Source organism: Mercenaria mercenaria, chromosome 5 (genome assembly GCF_021730395.1).
Source record: "Mercenaria mercenaria strain notata chromosome 5, MADL_Memer_1, whole genome shotgun sequence".
Classification (NCBI taxonomy): domain Eukaryota; kingdom Metazoa; phylum Mollusca; class Bivalvia; order Venerida; family Veneridae; genus Mercenaria; species Mercenaria mercenaria.
Window position 1 is genome coordinate 1041562 of NC_069365.1, and position 21908 is coordinate 1063469.

General features: G+C 35.6%; 1 protein-coding gene across 1 annotated transcript; it reads right to left on the reverse strand.

The window, feature by feature from the left end:
- Nucleotides 1-3304: 3304 nt before the first annotated feature.
- Nucleotides 3305-16531, reverse strand: LOC128556826 (neuropeptide FF receptor 2-like). The gene is made up of 2 exons (XM_053542485.1): nucleotides 16379-16531; nucleotides 3305-4880 (listed from the first exon to the last, which is right to left on the reverse strand). Exon 2 carries the CDS (start codon nucleotides 4824-4826, stop codon nucleotides 3594-3596), a length of 1233 nt encoding a protein of 410 aa, XP_053398460.1. The 5' UTR covers nucleotides 4827-4880; nucleotides 16379-16531; the 3' UTR covers nucleotides 3305-3593.
- Nucleotides 16532-21908: the final 5377 nt, after the last annotated feature.

The window sequence follows — 21908 nt, forward strand, 5'->3', positions numbered from 1 at the left end:
AGATTCACTGTGCATGGCTCGTATGTGAGTGTCAAGATTTTAAACTCAATGCGGTGCTGAACCGGAAGCCAATGCAACTCCTTCAATATCGGCGTGATGTGATCGTATCGTGGAGTCTTGGTTATGATGCGGGCGGCTGTGTTTTATACACATTGAACTTTTTGCAGTGTGGCTTTGGAAATTCCATAAAACAGCGAGTTACGGTAGTCTACTTTCGATGTAACCAGAGAGTTCACAAGAGACTTGGTAGCATCAGCTGTGGTGTACTGCCTCACTGCGGGGAATCACATGATCAAAATAATCTCTAAACCAAAATAAATTTATGAATAATATGGGATAATATTGAAGAATCTTTTGCTGAAAATCTAAAATATAGCCTATCATATGCCAACATACATGTATCCTAAAACTACAACGATTTCAATCACAATCACCTTCTGATCATCTGGAACTCTTCAAGAAACTGATACTTATTATTTTCCTTAGTGTTTGTATATCTATCATTATTATCAACTACATGATAATTTAACAATTTCATTAGTCACATGATAGGCTATGTTTAAATTTCATATCTTATCATGACAGGAAATTTATTCATATTCTTCAAAATATAACTTTGGTTTAGAGATTATTTTGATCATGTGATTTCCCACAGTGGCCTGACGTGGCCTATTTGCCGGAGTTGTGCATAACTAGCTCTACAAAGAGAGTTAACATGCTATGTCATGACCATGTTTGAATCCATTCTAGCACCTAGATTGTTCACACAAATTGATGGTTTAATCTGAGAGGGTCCTACTTTCACGCAGATATCTTCGGGTATTTTTGTGTGATTTGTGTGAAACAAAATGACCTCAGTTTTGTCAGTATTGAGCTTCAGCATGTTCTGATGCATCCAAGAGACTATGTCGTTGAGACAGATTTCAATTCGAGATAGGACTTCATGTTGGTAGGAGATATTCTTTGGCTTAAACGACAAGTACAGTTGTGAGTCATCGGCATAAAAGTGATGATTCAGTCCATGGCTTCTGCAGATTGAACCAACGGATTTTGTGTACATGATGTAGTTTTTCGGTCCTAGGACAGGTCCTTGTGGTACACTGTATTTCATGTAGACTTGAGTAGACAGTTCGCCATTTACTGAGACTGTTTGGTAGCGGTCATTCAGATAAGAAGTCATCCACTGTAGTGGTTTGCCAATGATCCCGAAGTCCTTTTCCAAGCGTTTTAGCAACGTTTCATGATCGACCGTATCAAACGCAGCTGATAAGTCAAGCATTACCAAAATTGTGATTTCGCTTTGATCCAGGGATTGAAGAATGTCATTTTGAACTTTTAGAAGTGAACATCTATTCAGTGTTCCTGGATTCTGTACCAGTATAAACCTGTTCTCCGCAAGTAACTGCCAACTTCCCCACATAAATCAGAGGTGGAGGGCGAATGATTTCAGACACAATGTCTTTTATTAAATCATACGCCCCGCCCAGGAATCGAACTCACGACCCCGCGATCCGTAGACCGACGCTCGCCCTATTGAGCTAAGTGGGTGGGCTTTAACTGAGAAATATATATATCCCATTTAAGATGTAGCCTGTGGTACATCCCCATCCAAATGGGTGAAATTTACTAAAATTAAAATACCCTCTTGTCATAAATGTTGATATGTATAAAATTGTCGTAATTAGAGAGATGTAAATCTAGAAATGAAGCAGTAGTATCCGAGTTGTTAGTTTTATTTAACTGCAGCTCCCGGGGATAAATAGTACCTACCAACTGAGCAAAAATAAAAACAACGGATTATAAATATTAATATATCATCTAGATTGCGAGATGTATTATTAAATGCAGCAATAATGTCTGCCTGTGTATCTGGAGAAAGGCCCAACATAAAATCTCTTTTCATAACAATATAAAAACAAATCTGTGATAAGGGCTGCACAATTAGTTCCCATGGGAATACCAATTACTTGGTGTAAAACTGCATTCCCAAACATTTTCATTTATTAAGTTACGTAGTAAAATGGAATACAAGGTACGAAAATCGTATGTACTGACTGAAGACGCCTTGTAATTATTAATTCTAAATCTATCCAGGATTTCGCCAGAATTTGTGGAAATTTTCCTAAAAATGTGTGTCTTCAATGTCGGTTTACAAACTCGTACATCAATTCTTCATAGATAGTTAAATGAAAAGTGTATAGATGGAATACATATCAAGATTAGGAACAAAACGTTTGCAACTATAGCAAAAGCTGGCTTTGCACGATGCCAATGACTTCACCCGTTCATGTTAAACCCACTGTAGGCATAGGTATAACAGATCAAAATAATTACACCTTTGGTAATCTTACTTGTCATGTATTACATCAGCTGTTTATAAATGCGACATTTTTACAACCAAAAATGTAGTATCTTTGCAACGATTAAGAAATAATATATTTCATTTTGTGGTTTTTCGCTGAATAAATCATTGGAGTTCAGATGCAAAGGAATTATTTCACGAGGGCGCAGCCCGAGTGATATAATAATACGCATGAATCTGAACGACAAACAATGATTTTATTCAAGAGCAAATCACTAAATAAGATATATTTTTTCGATTCTAACACGTTACCAAGGACTTTAAAGTAAATCCTTGACGGCATTCATTAAATATTTGCCCGTTTTGAATTTGTTTCTTTTCCAGCGCGCCGCTATGCCGTTTAACGCTATGACGTAATACTTGTGACGTCAGAACAGTGAATTGTTGTATAATAATTGACTGTTTTCAGCCTTCTTTGTTTAATTTCAAACCGGATTGTTAGAGTTAATTTTATTCAAAAAATAAGCTGACAAAACATCTGAAGTAGAGCGGTAAGGTAAATCATACGCATATGAATGTATCCTTATTGTCTATGTTATGACAAAACTTTGACATTGTATCATAAACAGTTTTCATTTTTCACTCAATTTTGCAAGTGTAAGGGAAGTTAACTAATAATTTTAAGATCATTCTAGGAAATTATTGCTACAATAACTGATAGATTATTTGATATGGAACACACATGAGAATAATGATGGGTTTGTTTTTTTACAATTTCTTTCCATTTAATGGATGAGCAATTGTCATTTGCTATGGATGATAAACTGCCTAAATTAAGACAAAGACACTTTATATAAACTGTCGTTGAGTACGAATTCCTGTGAGGTGTATGAAGTATAACAGGAATGTTTTTATTGCTGATAAAACCCGGTTTCGGTTCCTGACTCAACATCTATTTCTTGATTTATCATTTTGAAAATAGTTACAGTGAGAAGCAAAACCTTATATTCCAATGTTTATTAAGTCACCAAACTTCAGTTTTAAAGAAATATCATTTTAGCCGTAATCTGGAGTCCAGTGCCTTCAAAGGCGATTTTTAACATTTAAAATGAAGACTTAAACCTTTAGGAATTTGTAAATAATTACGTTTATATCTCACGACATTATGTGAATACAAATGTATGTACATATATATTATATAGGCAGCAGATGTAATTGACACATTTTGTATTGATTATAACTGTCTTCCGCACTAAAGGAAGGTATCAGTAAGCGTCAGAATAAGGAATAGTTAAAATGAATCAGGGAGATCTTTTGCAATGTAACCATCCAAAGAAGAAACGGCGAAGTTGCTATTAAAGATGCCGTATATCCAGGGATTCAATGTATTGTTAAGTAGAAAAGATCTTGAGCCAATTTTGAAACCAACTAGACCTCCACCCGACAAGAACTCCGCCTCGTGTTTCCCTTTATAAACCCTCCAAACGGTTAAAGACAGATACGGTAGAAAACTAACTATAAATACCACGGTCACAACGATCATAATAATTGTTAGTTTAATTGTTTCACTGTCGATTGTCTTACACTTGTCATTGCTTTTAACCGCTGATTTCCTTGATATCTGTCTCTTTGCCTTCTGAGATTTCGATTCAGTAGCCTTGTCAGTTGTTTGGCCGTTGGTATTTCTGTTTGAATCGTGATTATCTTCCAGTTTACTGTCGTCTCTGGCAGAACATGTGCTAAAACATGTTTCATTTGATGAAGAAGCAGTCTTATTTCCACTTCCATATTGTCTCATACCTTTCTGGTGTTGATATATTGTTTTCCCAATAATAGAATACAACACTATCAGAACTATGGAACAGACAAAAAACATCACGAAGTGTACGATATTGAATGCCCATACATACTTTCTGTATTGCCTGTCTTTCGCAGAAGTACAATCAGAACCTTTTAATTCAATGTCAAGATCTGTGGGAATATTTACTTTAATAGAACCATAAATAATCAAGGAAGGCCATGACAACAAGAGTGCTGCCCCGAAAACAACTGCGCCTATCACTTTTGCTGTTTTCATAGTCATTTGAGGGGCCGTCACCTTGCATATCTTTTTAAACCGGTCCGTAGCTATAGCAATTAAGGTCAGAATAGATCCGATACCTGCCAGATAGTTCACAAACCTAAGGATCTTACATGCTACATTGTTTTCAAACGTGTAAAACAGTTCTATATCAGCTATTTCTGTAGGCATACAAAATGCACATACCGTTATATCATATAAAGCAAGAACTACAATGAAGAAACTGTTTGTTGTTCGCCTTGTCTTAAATCCATAATAATAACACACCATACAATTTCCAACAAGACCTAAGACCATCAAAACAGAAATGTAGACTGTAGCTGGGATCATCAAGTGTGCCATTTCATCATTCAGCCTTTGAACTATTGCCGTTTTGTCAAATCCACTGGTATCGTTTACCGTTAGTGCCCCTGCAGCAGTGGTTGTTAAGCTTTCGTTAACCATTTTGACGCATAGATTTCAAAGCAATGCCTCTACATATGTATGTCTATTTTGAACCTGAAATAAAAGAAACAATACACCGTAAAATTTATCTCTATCACGAGTGCATCACCTAAAAGTTCGCTACTGGTATCATATTGTGTATCTATTTTAGTCTCGTATGACCGTGTACGTAAAATAAAACTATAAAACAATAATATCTGAAATAAATCTACTCGTACATACTGATTTTCTTCTTGCAAAGATTTAGACTGGAAACTATTTTGTAAGCATAAATCGATATTACATTTAGGTTTATCTCCCTTTAATTTGCATGAGAAGATGGCTTATTTCTTTATTTAATTAAGATTCTAAAACAAAAAAGACAATAAACATTTAACACATTTTAAGTGTTTTAACAGGCCAGCATAAAATCCGACTGAATCGCATGTAAGCATATAAGATTAAAGTTTGAATCGCATGTCAGCTATAAGATTAAAGTTTGAGTCGCATGTCAGCATATAAGATTAAAGTTATCATTTTACTTTTTCTCAAGTAATTACCTTAACCTGTATTCATTAAGATCGTTTTGTAGTCTTGCGCCAGGTGTAGGCTGCAATTTTTTCTGCTCTGCAATATTGGATTATTTTGCAAAAACCAGTGATTCTGGAGATTGGATTTTTGACTCAGTTTTTAATAAACTGGTAACCAACTTTCTGCAGAATTTATTTTGTGGAATTATCATTGGATTTACGAATAACTTTGATGTAAAACAATTGTAATTTGACAAATATTGGGGTAACGTTTCAATAATTTCAGTCAGTTTTGGTGAACAACATCTCACTCGAAATTATGGCTAATCCGTGTACAGGTAGAAAATACAGTAGAGACCAATTACTGGATTATAGAGATGTGCCTAGGAGGTATACAATACCGAATAAAGAAACATTAGCTATGTTGAAAAAGTATAATCTTTTGAAATACAGAGGTAAACGAGCTGGTCGCCCGAGGATAAAATCTAAAGCTGATATTCACTTGACAAATTCGACCCAAATTAAACTAAATCATACATTTATATCAAATGCACACAGAAAGAAACAACAGGAACGTTCAAATTTGATCCAAATTAAACTAGATCATTCATTTTTATTGAATGCCCAAAGAATGAAACAACTGAAACTTTCAACTGTGAACATACGGTCTGTGCGAGGAAAGTCTGCTGACCTTCTCCAGCACATATTAGAGGAGTGTATAGACCTCTGTGTGATCACAGAAACTTGGCTACAGCCGGATGGTGATGACGTTGTCAGGGGGGAATTGTCTCAAGATGGTTACTGCTTTGATGATGTCCCGAGACCGACCGTAAAGGTGGAGGACTTGCCCTGTTATACAGAAACAATCTCAAAGTGTCAAGATGCCCAGCAGAAACCTTTCAGTCTTTTGAATGTGCTGATGGAAAGTACGTAGTCAATCATTCATCCTCCACATCTTTGGTATATATAGACCGCCATATTCGGAGAGACACCCAGTAACTCAGGCTATGTTTATGACAGAATTCACTGAGTTTCTCGAACAAATAACGTCAAGATCCGAGTCTCTGGTGCTGTTAGGCGACTTTAACATCCACATGGATAATAAGTCAGACTGCTGCACAAAACAATTTCAGCAGTGTTTGAGATCTTTTGGACTGGTTCAACATGTCAATGCTCCTACTCATTCTGGTGGTCATATTCTTGACCTGATGATCACAAAGCTAGAAGACAAACGTGTGAATGTCTCAGAACCTTTGCCAGACTATTACATCTCTGACCACTGCTTTGTAAGTTGTAACATTGAACAGTGTCGCCCTCCCTTGATCAGGAAAGAAATCAAATCTCGCAATTGGAAATCTGTATCAAGTGACATATTACAATCAGAATTCGGTCAATTAAATGAAATTGTAGTGAACATTTCCAATGTCAATGATCTTGTGTCTGAGTTCACTAGAATCACGTCCGACATTGTTCAGAAACATGCCCCTCTAAAGGAAAGAACTATTCTCTGTAGACCGACAGTCCCTTGGTACTCTGGATACCTAAAACAGCTGAAACAATACAAACGATCAATAGAAAAAATCTTTATGAATGACAAATCTGACCTTTCAAAGAAAGTGTATAGTGGTGTAAGAAATGTATATAGCGCTGAGCTTTCTAGGGCCAAGGATGAGTATTACCAGAACAAGATTGGAGAAGCAGAAGGAAACATCAAAAAGCTGTATGCCGTAACATCCGATTTACTGGAAGGTCGAAAGACAATCCGCTCCCATTACACACAAGTGCAGTATCTTTGGCAAATGACTTTCTACGATACTTTGCTGATAAAATAATCAAGTTGAGAAATGATCTTGACAAGATATCAACTGAAACACCCAATGGTAATTCTTCCTACTCAAATCCACCTGTGACTATGAATACATTTACTGCGTTCAAACCACTTTCCGAAAACGATATTTTGAAACTTGTATATGCATCAAAATCTACAACTTGTGAACTTGATGTGATACCAACTAAGAAATTAAAGGAGCATTTTTCACAACTTGTTCCCGTTGTGACAGAAATTGTAAATCGATCACTGCTATCTGGTGTGTTCCCTGATGAATGGAAACGTGCTGTGATAAAACCTTTGTTGAAGAAGAAAGGTCTCCCACTTGAACTGCAAAACTATCGCCCAGTGTCAAATTTAACATTCCTCTCCAAAATTCTTGAAAAAGCTGCACTAAATCAAATCAACAAGCATATTGAAGCTAACAATCTCCTCCCAGCTTACCAAAGTGCCTGTAGAACATATCATGGGGTTGAAACAGCAATGGTCAAAATGTATAATGATCTTTTGGAAACCATAGATGAAAATCAAATAACAATCGTGGTCATGATCAACTTGAGTGCAGCGTTCGATACCATCGATATCCCGATACTGATTCAAATCCTTCAAGATGACTTTGGTATACATAGCACTCCCTTGAAATGGATAGAATCTTATCTCACGAACAGAACAATGAAAGTTTTAGTCGAACAGTCAGCATCTGACACGGAGCCACTAAGGTTTGGTGTCCCGCAGGGTTCTTGTGCCGGACCTGTGATCTTTACCTGTATATATCGGCTCTTAACCGAGTGGTGCAGAAATAATCCAGCTGATCTCTATGGATACGCGGACGACCACAAGATTGCGTTAAAAATTCAAGCGGGAAATTCTCAAAATGAGACAACTGTTCTTCAACCACTCGACAGTTGTCTAAATGAAATCATAAAATGGATGACAACCTTCAAACTGAAAATGAATCAGTCTAAAACTGAAATTATTATGTATGGAACAAGACAACAGTTAGCGAAGTTGGACATCACAAGTGTAAACGTTGGTGGGTGTGACGTAAAATGCGTCGATCACGTCAGAGACCTAGGTGTAACTATGACCAATACACTCAACTTTGACCATCACATTCAGAAAAAGTGTCAGATAGCTCATGTACAGTTACGAAACCTTAGGGCTATACGGAAACATCTCACACAGAAGTCAACTGAATCATTAGTGCATGGATTGGTTCATTCTCACATTGACTTCTGCAACAGTTTATTTACAGAAATTCCAGCCTACCAAATCAATAAACTACAGCGAGTCCAAAATCATGCCGCTAGAGTAGTCAAGAATGCTTCCTATGAAAAACCAAGTACCGAACTTCTGAAAGAATTACACTGGCTTCCAGTTAAGGCTAGAGTAATGTTCAAAGTTTTAGTAATAGTCTTCCGTGTCATCAATGGTACAGCTCCAGTATATCTGAGGGAAATGTTTGTACCTACTCGACAACGATACAGACTTCGCTCACAAAGTGACACTAACTTTAACATCCCTAGACGGCGAACAAAACTAGCAGACAGATCTATGGCAGTCGTTGGTCCCAAATGGTGGAACGATCTGCCTAGCTATCTGAAAAACATTCAGTCTGAAGCCAGCTTTAGATCAAAACTGAAAACACATTTATTTAGGCAGTTTTATGAACAATGAGGGTGTCTTGTTAAAATACAAAATATTCAGAAGTGGTGTAAAATAGTATTTATATATGTCCAAATCTTTAAATCTAAGTTCTAGAATCCTGTTCATATTTTGTATGTATATATGTTAAATGTGTGTTATGTAATTGTAAAGCGCAATAGAATATTTTATAATTTTTGCGCTATATAAATGCCATGTATTTGTATTTGTATTTGTATTTCATGTATGCATGCCTAATCTACCGAAAGCATGACAATTGTCCTTTGGTAAACAGTAATGATATCGAAATTCCTTCACTCATTTTCAACTGCACTATTACAGGTATGCACTTCATTTATACCATAGTTACTTTTTTCTTCTCAGATATAGGATGTACTTTTGTCGTATATCTTTATCGCAAGCGGTCTAAATCGCTAATGACGAATGTTTCAATACCTGTTATTGCCAACTACTGCCATTTACATATTCAATTACGTTAACTAGGTATCTTGATTTTTGTCAGTTAGTCACTTATGATAACGATATTTAAAAATAAACACTGTTCGGTCCTCCTCTACATCAAAGCGCTCGAAGTACTGATGGTGGCTGAAGTTCCTGCTAATCATTTTGAAAAGTACTGGAAAAAACCTGACATATTCGGAATTTTTACTTACAGAATAACAAATATATTTTTTGCAAAACATTCACCGTCTGAAATATTCTTTCAAAATTAATGCATTTTCACCGCCTGCCCTTGCTTATTTAAGAAATAATTTATAGCAAAAGAGTTCTTTAACACTATTTATGCACGATGGGCGGTTATACGTCGGGCGTAATAATTGCACGAGGGCGCAGACCGAGTGAAATTATTTGTACGACGTATTACCGCCCGAGTGTATAAAAAGTGTTAAAACACTCTTTTGCTATAAATCTATTTCGATTCTAATATCCATTTAAAACAGCAGATAAAATGTAGAAGCGGTCTTTCTTGATCGCAACAAAAGCTTTGACGTCACCGCACGTTAACGTGACGTCATCCTAACGTAAGAGTATTTTAACAGAGACAAGTATATTAGAATTATAAATACACACTGTTTTAGTCTTTAATGGATAATTTGGTCTTTATTTGATTATTTGTACTGAAAACTGCGACAAAACTTACATCCGATGATATTTTACTACACATAAGAAGGGAAATACAAAATACCATTTTTATTTTCAAATCATTCAGCTTCTTTGACTTCTTTTAAATACTTTCGAAAACTGCCTGTCGTTGACACACGGATTTTCCAAGTAGCTTTGATTTTCATGAGTTTATTTGAAAGGAAACACCACAAACATGTATCACAAATGTACCTCGCAGTCGTTATATGTCAGTAAGATATACAATAAACCAAGTCGAGATACAACAATGCAATAAAATTCACCCTAGCTGTTACACCTTAAAGTCTGCTATATGTAAAAGGAAACATCATGAAAGTGCAGGACAGACTACCGTACAACTTTTGTCTGACCGAGAAAAAAAATGGGTAACTGACGAAAAACGAAACCGTTTTAATGTTGACACAGAGATATATTTCTAAAGTGAATTAACCCGAAGGGAAAGAGCAGAAAACATTATTAAAACAGTTTTATGGTTTAAATATTTCTCTTCATAAAAAGGAAATGGTGGGAGGAATAATTTTATGTCTCCAGGTTTAGGCTGAAAGTGGAAATTGAAATGTTCATATTTTGAGAAAATAGTTCAGAATCTGTTAAAATCAAAAAGCACCCAAATGACATGAAAGATGTAAATGTAAAGAGATCAAACATCTAACAGTTACACCACTGTCAAGTAATTAAATTTGGATGACACTTTTCTTCATTTTGAGAACAAGTGTTACGAAAAGTCTAACCGTTAATCGGCAAGTCGTCCAATACTTAAATTCGGTGTTGTTATATTTTCTGGTCCTCTGAGATCATGGAGTCAGCTCAACATCTGTGCAATAGAATTTGGATTTAGCCTGTGCTATGTGATATGAGGGGTGTTGAACATTCCATTACTCCTCTTGAACAGACTCAATAAAATCGAGTCTGCTACTATTTTGCTTGGTGGCATTTCATGCTTTCCAAGGTCTTCTTATATATTTTATTGGCAATGGAACGTTCAGAACTTAGAGGGAATAATTTAGCTAAACAAATGTTTGACTATAGGAACAAATATGATTTTGGTGTTGAACATTTTATTACCTCTCATGATTAGATTCAGTCAAACCGAGTCTGTTTTTATTCTTTTTGGGTTACATTCTATGCTTCCAAGGGATATTTTTACAGATTGTATTGATATTTCAAAAGAAATTGGACAATAATACGCAACATGGCTTGTTACAGATTTCTAATATACCCTTATTTTCACTTCAGGAAGCACAGTCGTTATCTTAGGTGCGTTCGAACAAATGAAATCACGACAGAATGACCGAAGCTTAAACATTTCACTACTATTCTTCAGTTCATTTTAATTCAGTGATTGTCACGTTTCTTACATAATTCTGTAGTTATATAAATGCATATCCGTATCATGCTGTGATAAAACTGCAAACAGGATGCACATACTTGCGTAAATTAACAGTGTTATCAAATATGTGATATGTGATTTAAGTTTTTTCAGCACATGCTTATTAAGATGGGTAATCTATTCCTAGTCACATCTGAAGTCAAGGCAAATTTTATTTTGTTTTGTTTTTTCTGCCCAAAAAGGTTGGTCATATGGTGATTTTACATATTTCTATAGCTAACCGGGGTGTGGTTGTTAAAAGGTCACATCAACAGGTAAGTATATGGTAAAAAAATGGCATTTGACATGTTGGTATTTTGATACCATGAACAAATAGTTTTATCGAAAAAAAACCATCTTTTTTTCTGTTTACACTACATTGTTTAAAACTGTACAGTCACTTTATTTACATCACCGTAAATATAGAAACATTGTTTCGATTGTAACAGTAAGTATGTGAATACAGACCGGTCATATAGCACAAAATATGGACCGGTTATTTAACGACAGAATCTGTGCAAAATGTCAAGTGATGATATACACTGATATATAGAGAATAACAGGTTACTGTCTTTTGAGAAAGGGTTTCTCAGACGAGGCTAGATATGGTCCTGGAAGGAGCGAGGCTTGTTAATTTATTAACAACTTTTATCCTACCATTATGCGAAATGAAGTGCAAAAATAGGGGTGGACCAAATTTTGCTGTTTTGCCGGACTTCTTTTTTTTTTCTTTTTTTTTTTTTTTCTTAAAAATGACGCCATCTTGTTTTTTAGAATAACTGCTAAAAGACATTTACGCCAATATTTTTATAAACGCGCTCTTAATAGGTACGTGAGACCATGCCAATAATGTATAGCGTATGCCTACCATATTTGCAATTACCGCAAAAATGTTTTTATAACGGAAACGCTCGTAGAAACGGAAAATGACTCATGCAAACCAAAGCGTTTGTTCAGGATTTTAGAGGCAGTAAACAGTTTTCAGCTGTTAGTGTCGAATTGGCCAGGGTGAAATTTACAAATAAGAGGCAATTTACGGAACGAAGTGCATATTTGAACTTCTAAATAATAACAATTGCTAGAATTGAAGTTTCAGCGGCTAGAATTGAGTTTCACTTATTTAAAGAAAATCAGTTGAGTAGCCTTGATCTTGATAGTAATGACTTGCAGGAGCGTATACATGCTTCCTCTGAGCTAGCTTAAAGTGGGGTTGTCATTTTAGCAGGGGCCTCAGGAAAACTGGAATAGTGAAAAAACGATACGGATGGCACATATATTTGAGCTTATTTTCAGATTTTACAGTGTTACTGAGTATGGAACAGTGTAGCAATTGGGGCTATCATTTGCAGGGAATTTTCTGCAGCGATTTAAAAATTGGCAAATTTAGCTTTTTTCATCATCAGTTTCCGCGACCGGGAGAGCAAAAAATTCAGGTCTTGTAAACAGAAAACTAGATATTAGAGATGTTTTGCAGATGGTTTGTAACGGTAGACATACAGTGATGTTAATGTTGCAGTATCTTTATTTCAGGTGTGTGGTTACAGACTTTTGTGTGAGGTTTTGAAAGTTAGGTAGGCGACTCTAGGCCGAGAAGCTCAGAAAACTGTTTACTGCCTCCTTAAGAGCAAATCTTGAAAATTTGTAAGTTCTTCCATGTGCATTTATTCGATGTCTTAGAGGTTTTTCAGTATGATTTGTGAAGCAATATGAGTTTTAAAGATCATTTTGAAGCAAAATGAGAGTTTTAAGAGCAATAACTAAGGGGAGATAACCGCGATTCAGACATGAAAGTCAGTTTTACAGTGTTTTTCGAGCCGATATAATGAAAAATATATCTGTTATGACACCATTTTACTTAAACATATGCTTACTGTGACATTAGAGTCGTCAAATAAGGCATTTAAATGCAAATTCATTGATTTCTATTAATTCAGTAAGCTTTTTAACAGCAAAATAGCGGCTCGGACTGTGGAACAGACCTCGGGGGTACTTTCGGCAGTATGTCCTCTGAATCAGTATTTCTTTGTTCGTTTCAGTTTAGAATTTATGTACATATTGCATATAACATAGACTCCAGTCACAGCACACAAAGTTTAGAGAATAGACATCTTTTCCCCTGATATAGATAGGTTTTGAAAGGTTTGTCTCAAAAGTAACGTTTTTCTCATATTTCATCACTCGCGGAAAGTGATCATTATCAAATTGAGGTCTTAACATGGACTCGTGGTCTGATGCAGTCAGTTCTATGGGTTGAAAGTCATGTACATCATAGCTAAATATCACAGTGCAGATAATTATCTTCAAATAGACACCATTTAGTGTCTTGGAATAGACAAATTAGCATGTAGTGGTATTTTGTGAAACGTTAAGACGGTGACATATGGTGCTCATGCATGTGCTTGTAGCTTCCTGGAGCAGGTCCAGCACAGTACCAGTGACTTAAAATTGCTATAATATTCAGCCAGCTTGGCAGCTGAACATATCTAGATACTAAAAACATGGTTGAGACCTCATTTTTATATGCAATGGGCCTTAAATGAAACTATAATGTTACTAGTTAATTTCGGTACGCGTTCCTGGTAGATTTTTTGCATACATGATGTATTCCAGTTGTCAAACCTTTTCAACAGCATATGTTGGATATGTCTTTTGGTCAGAATTGATTAAATTACAAAATAAACAGCAAATGTCATACTATTGGGATCACTTTTGTCTCCCTTAAGGAGACAGTAAACAGTTTTCAGCTGTTAGTGTCGAATTGGCCAGGATATTGCTAGAATTGAAATTTCAGCGGCTAGAATTGAGTTTCACTTATTTAAAGAAAATCAGCTGAGTAGCCTTGATCTTGATAGTATGACGAAATGACTTGCAGGAGCCTATACATGCTTCCTCTGAGCTAGCTTAAAGTGGGGTTATCATTTTAGCAGGGGCCTCAGGAAAACTGAAATAGTGAAAAAACGATACAGATGGCACATATATTTGAGCTTATTTTCAGATTTTACAGTGTTACTGGAGTATGGAACAGTGTAGCAATTGGGGCTATCCTTTGCAGGGAATTTTCTGCAGCGATTTAAAAATTGGCAAATTTAGCTTTTTTCGTCATCAGTTTCCGCGACCAGGTCTTGTAAACAGAGACTAGATATTAGAGATGTATTGCAGATGGTTTGTAACGGTAGACATATAGTGATGTTAATGTTGCAGTATCTTTATTTCAGGTGTGTGGTTACAGACTTTTGTGTGAGGTTTGAAAGTTAGGTAGGCGACTCTAGGCCGAGAAGCTCAGAAAACTGTTTACTGCCTCCTTTAGCTCTCTGCATTTACATCATGGACTATTGCATCTGGAATGAACTTTCATGGAATGAAATCAACGGTAGATGAAACGGTACTGCCTATTTTTTCTGCCAAGCGGCGTTATGGCGTGTGTATTTAATTCACTTCAAACGTTTGCTTGGTGAGAATGGGTGTCCGTCTAGCAACTGAATTTCGGATAAAATTTCACTTGGGAACAGATTGAAATTATTCTTTCGTGTTCAGCAAAACAGAGATGTGGTTACAAAACACAAGGTTAGCATTTGTTGTTTTTTTCCGCTTTTTTATATTTTGGGATTTTAAAGACCTTTTTCAGTGTCGTATGAGGGCGTAATAATTTTTAAATGCTAAATGGACACAATCTGATGTCCTTGGATTTAATCATAGGTTTAAACAGTGTAAAGTGTTCTCAAGTCACTGACCTGAGAAAGCCTGCTTTTCTCAGACAGACTTTAACAGACAGTTGCTATAGTATTGGCATGATAAAAAATGATATAGTAAGTACACGACATGTAAATGTAAATGCTACATGTAAAGTCTGTCTCAACCATTTCCGGATATGTTAATTACTCGTTGTTTACATCGCTATACATTTCGTGTGAGTAGATTTAACTTCTGATTTTGAAATAAAAACATTCCAATTATTCTGTAATGCTTCATCGTTTATCTATGAGAATTAACCCTTGAAACAGACTTCAATATGAGAAAAGCCCTGGAAAAAGTTGCAGAGAGGGACTGATGTTTGTGTACATATGCGCCTATTCTCTAAGCAAACGTTAGTTTATTTATTAAAGGGCTTTGTTAATCAACCTAGGAAACTATTAAATACGTTTTCGTTTAGATGCTATTAAAACTTAACAATTATCAAGTGGATAGAGACAAAAGACATAATCAACGGCTCCAACACATCGATTTTCTCTTCTTCTTTTTGTATAGTTTTCTCAAGCAAGATCTGAAAAAGGTTGTATTTATGCAGCTTTTTAATAAAAAATGTTTCTTTAGCTCTCTATCATTTAAACTCGTTACCCTTTTTCACACAGAAAAGACGTACGAAGTGCACATATCAATTTTGTCTATAAAATATTACATATATTTGATATCACAAGCTGCCGAATTCAGTTATGACTCAACCATTTCTTCATTACGTTGTTAAGCATCAACTTCCTTTGAAAGGAAATAACAAATCAATTAATGTTTTTCATTAGCAAGATCGGACCCGGAAGTTGACCGATTACGCAGTCTTAATGTTGCTAAAATACAAACGTCTCTTATATATGTATGATAAAAATAAGATAAAAAAAAACATTCACTACGGGTGTATCGAAACATTCTTTGTTTTTCGTATGTCATTACAGAGCGGGTTTAGACCGCTTGCGATAAAAATATATGACAAAAGTATCTATGAAGTAAAAGTAAATGGACTTTTTCAAACTTTATTATCGCACTTAACAATCTTTCCTTAAAACCAGTGTTCAAAAACTTACGTTTAAACTGTTAATTAAATCATGAAATACTTATTGATAGTGTGGACACTAGCTGGATGGTTTAATGGGCATGTTTAAATGGAGCATATACTCAAATGTACAAAAGAATTAAATTCATACGTTTTACTTCTTTACATAAATGTTTCACTACTTCTGTCATAAATAAAATTCATTAAAACGTTGTATCAACCAAGCACAATTTAAAACGAAATAAAATGAGACAAATAACTAAACAAAAATATTACCTTGTTTGTACAGTCTTCCTCTTTTCTGTTATAAACTTTGTTAAACTCCTCTACCTTATATCATACAAATTCTATGTTTACAACTCACTGATGTAAACGTTGGTTGGATATTTAAAACTTCCCCATCGCCATAGCGTCTTCTATTTTGATGCTCCTTAATGATATTTTGTTTATGTTTTAATTCATGGGAAAATAAGACAGATTACGTTTTTGCACAAGTGAAAATATTTTCGTATAAAGCAAATAATGAGTCCTTTCTTTTATAATGAATCAAGATAAAACTGTTTATCATGAATCAAGATAAAACTGTATCAGTTGTAGATTTTACCCTTTACATAGGTTTTAAAGAGAGTAGCATGCAATATATTACATACCCGTGTAAGTAAAGGCTTTTGACAAACGTTCGATTCCCGTATATCACTGGAGAACAAAAATAGCGAGTGAGTTAAATAGCCTTTGGTAAATTGCATATTACCATGTTGTTACATTTATTGGAAGTATAGCATGCTATGTATCACAAACAAGTGAATTTCAGGGATATACCTACCAAACCATACTATCAATAGCGAGATAAACACTGTAGTTTTGACTAAAAGGACAAAAGTCTGATCCCCGTATTTGGCTGGAGTGCAAAAATATATTACGTACCAGTGTAGGTAGATGATATACCTTCTCAACTATACCTCGGGGCCTCCGTCGCCAAGTGGTCGCTTAGTTTGAATCACTTGCCCCTCACCGATGTAGGTTCTAGCCTCACTCGGGGCGTTGAATTCTTTATATGAGGAAGCCATCCAGCTGGTTTACGGAAGGTCGGTGGTTCAACCCAGGTCGTGATGAAATAATGCACGAAGGGGTACCCGGGTTCTTCCTCCACCATCAAAGCTTGAAAGTCGCCACAGACCTACAGTTGTGTCGGTGCGACGTTAAACCCAACAAAAAAATACCCTTTACAACAGAATTTACAAAAAAAGTAGTTCCCCGTATATGTTCGGAAAGCATAATGCCCAGTGTAGCATACTTTCTTGTGTATATTACCCTTATTGAGGCCTGTATGATGAATGTAACGTGCCCGTATAGGTTACGGACATACCTACACAACCATACCCTATAAACGGGACACATCCTTTGGCCATGAAAAGAGGGACAAAAGTTCGATTCTCATATTAGCGAAGAGAGCGAAAATACAAACAAAATGTAGCTAATTTATTCTGCGATACATGTATGCCTGTATATTTGCGGTAGCATGCTATAAGTTACATACCCCTGTTCATAAGATATATACCAATAGAAGCAAACCATTTATGGAGGAATATATCCCTTGGCCTTCAGACAAACAGACCTATATTATAAATAACCTTTATTTCTGCATGTATAGGAAAGGTAAAAGGCTACATATAGCATAACTGTATACGTAACGAATATACTAACTCAACCATAAATAGATACTGGGATATACCCTGTTGCCATGACCAGAAGGACACAAGTTCGATTCATATATATGTCCGGAGAGCGAATTATGTTGTATGCAACAGTCATTGCTGCATGTTATAGAAGGTAGCATACTATACATCATATAGCCATGCAGATGAGAAACATGTTTTTTTATAGCTGGATATAGGGGACGCGAATGCGTCTAGCCGTTTTCACTAACACACTTGCAAGAGTACAGTGACCAGAAGAGCTACTTATGGATCTAAAGAGACGTTAAAATAATATTTCAAGCTAATGACCTGGTCAAGTACCCTCCACGAGCACTACCACATTGTATGGATGATGGTAAAAAGAACGGGAGAAACATAAAAGATTATATGGTTTCAAATACATTATGTACTAGTACGACAGATGTTCTTCATACAGCTGAAGCCCAGATGTTGTCGAATGTTTTTTCTAGTTTATTACCCCCAAAAGCAATCTGACACACTTGACACTCCTTAATACCATTAGTTGTTATACCTACATGACCGACCAGATGATATAAATTTAAAATTTCGAGACAATCTCTTAACAATACTGAAACATACACAATTCAATCGTTAAAGGGGCAATAATCAGGCGGCCGTTTACTAGGCCCAAGTAAGTGCGTAGATAGTCATTTACAATTTCTTTCTGAAACATGTCCATGCTCTTCGTGTATATAAGATAAAATATTTAGTCATAATCTTACTGTAATACATAAAACAATTATAATCAGAGAACTATTTAAGCTTGACTTTGCTTTGTACGTTTGTGTTGTTGCGTCCTATTTGCAAACATTTTCAAGGGATATAGTGGTACATTTTCGCCGCGTTTGCTCTATAGTAAGAATAGGTACAATGTATTTTGCGTTTATAATCAAAAACTTAAGTATTTTCGCGTTGCTATTCATAGTTTTCTTATCTTCGCTTTGGTTTTAATAGTTTCTGCATTTTCGCGTTGCCATGTTGCTACCGTGCATCTTCGTTTAAGCAGACAATGTCTGTAGCTTTTTCCCTATAATTTTTACATTATACAGGGATAGTACAAGCTCACTCCTGTTCACCTGTTAATTACTACCAAAAGTGTATGAGGAACAGACTCGCGTGTGTCAGTACCAAATTTGACATACAGACATGATATATTTACAGAAAATTGACAATTATATCAATACTGCGTTGTTATTACTATTTATCAATCGTGATTATTTGATAACATTTTTTTTTATAATAGAACACCTTCAGATACTTCCTTCTTTTAATTATAATAACGTGCACTTTCGTGACTTTCCCACTTGTAATGTATCCAGATAAAGCAGACAGTGAGGTATAAGCGTGCTATAATTAAACAGAATCGAGAGCATATCGTTAGTTATTTTCTCATATGGACACGTATCATCCCCGTCTTGCATTAAGTATTGTTTAAGGGTATTATAATTAAAGAGAAATCATTCCTATTTTGGACATAGTTGTTGCATCTGCAGTTTGTAAAACGCTCTGTTATTGGCCAGTAATTTCATTTGATGTCGCCATCTTGTTTAAGACTATCTTAACTATTTAAGAGTGTTCTACACCTGTTATATAGTTACAAGAAAATTCAAGGTAATTTATCTAAGATTTTTTCAGTAAAACAAATCCACTTCTTAATTTTAACGAAATGAATCATACGCGAGATCATAGTGAAACGGTCCTCGTTCGAAAGATATTCCGAAAGTTATGATACTAGCCTCTGCGGTGGCACAAAGGTGACATCCGCAACACTTTATTTATATTGTGGCCACAACTTAGTAACTTGTGGCCACAACTTAGGAAATTATGGCCAGAGTTTACTAAGTTGCGGCCACAACTCAATAAATCGTGGCCACAACTTAGTAAATTGTGGCCACAATTTACTAAGTTGTGGCCACAAATTTTCCACGATTAAATTGTGGCCACAACTTAGCAAATTGTGGCCACGACTGATTATATTGTGGCCACAACTTAGTAAATTGTGGCCCAGCCTTGTAAATTGTGGCCACGAGTTTTTATATTGTGGCCACAACTTAGTAAATTGTGGCCACAATTTTTTAAGTTGTGGGCACAATATAATAATTCGTGGCCACGACTTAGATTAGCAAATTGAAACCACCGCTTTATCTTTGCCGCTGTATAGAAAGGGTAGGTTCAGAGTGCGAAATGGACGCGCACAAGTGTCTACGTCCCAGCAAAGAGTTAGACAGGAATGGAAGATGGATGGATGGATGGATGGATGGATGGATGGACGTACGGACGGATTGGATGGTACCTACCAACCTACCTACCTACCTACCTATTTGTCTATCTTCCATTATGGCAGAAATCAACAAGCATACGAAATGGACGCGCACAAAAGTGTCTACGTCCCTGCAAAAGGTTAGACAGGAATGGAAGATAGATAGACGGACGGATGGACAGACAAATAAATAGGTAGGTAGGTACCATCCAATTCGTCCGTCCGTCCGTCCGTCTGTCCATCCATCCATCCATCCATCCTATCTATCTATCTTCCATTCCTGTCGAACCCTTTGCTGGGACGTAGACACTTTTGTGCGCGTCCATTTCGCACTCTGTCCCTACCCTTTCTATACAGCGGCAAAGATAAAACGGTCGTTTCGATTGGCTAATCTAAGTCGTGGCCTCAAGTTATTATATTGTATTGCCACAATATAATAACTCGTGGCCACAATTTACTTACTTGTGGCCACAAGATGCTAAGTTGTGGCTACAATATAAAAACTCGTGGCCACAATTTACCAAGTACTTGAATTAAAACAAAGTTTTTATTTTCATATTCTGATAAATGATAAGGATAAAGCATTAAATATAAAACGTTATTGTTTTCATATTCTGATAAATGATAAGGATAAAGCATTTAATACAACAAGTTGAAAATATTCATCTTCTGATAAGATTTAATACAAAAAGTTATTGTTTTCATATTCTGATAAATGATAAGGATAAAACTAAATACAACAAGTTGAAAATATTCATCTTCTGATAAGATTTAATACAAAAAGTTATTGTTTTCATATTCTGATAAATGATTAGCATAAAGCATAATCTAATTAAGTGCATTCAACGTTTCAGATGATATTAATGAAATATGAAATCACAGTATCGACTTTTACAGATACGTGAATGTAACAACTGTACAGTTGCAATGTCACTGCATTGGACTATACCATGTTTGTATCTCTGTAAATATGTTCTAAACAGAGATGTATAGAGACGCTTATATGCACATAATGCAGTTTCTATTGCTATAGATTGCACATGAATGATTTCTTCTTCGTCTACTGTTTTCTCTCTATTTTTCTAGTATGTTCAAATTTTTACGCACACATTTTTTACTTTCAAAATTTTCTTATTTTATTCCGTTTGTTATATAAAAGTAATAAATTGCCAATTCTGAAAACAGAAGTTAAAACCAGCATTTCTTGTTGTTTATTTCAATTTTTCCTTATTTGTGTCACATTCAATGAGAGATGTTTACATCTACTTATTACAGGTTCTTTGACCCTTTGTGATACTTAATACCACATTTTCCCTGTAGCTATTATCATTAAGCAAAATGCGATGTAGCCATTATTCTATACAAGTGCATTTAAAAATCGTAGTTAAGAAGTAGCATTGGTATATTACAATAAGAAATATCTATCTATCGAAGATGCAGAATATTTAGACGCCTTAAATGTTTCGTCGTGATTATGCTATTATGTAAAGAAAACATGTCCCTGGCCTTCTAAACATAATAATGTTGGAAACGAGGGCTACTCTTCTCCCCTTCTTCAGGTGTGAAAAGAAATAAAGTCCATGATGTTCAAGATAAATATAAAACAATAGACTTCAAACTTTTAGCTGACTGATACATTAACCATTTTCGATATGTCTGCTGCAAGAGACATGTTTAATAAGTTCATTGCGCGATAAGTGGAATAAAGAATCAAGAGGTGATGCATAATGTTTGTTTGATTTGGGTTTAACGCCGTTTTTCAACAGTGTTTCAGTCATGTAACGACGGGCAGTTAACCTAACCAGTGTTCCTGGATTCTGTACCAGTA

Coding starts and splice junctions, on each gene's coding strand:
- LOC128556826 (XM_053542485.1), bottom strand. CDS start 4,826: ATGGTTAACGAAAGCTTAACAACCACTGCTGCAGGGGCACTAACGGTA.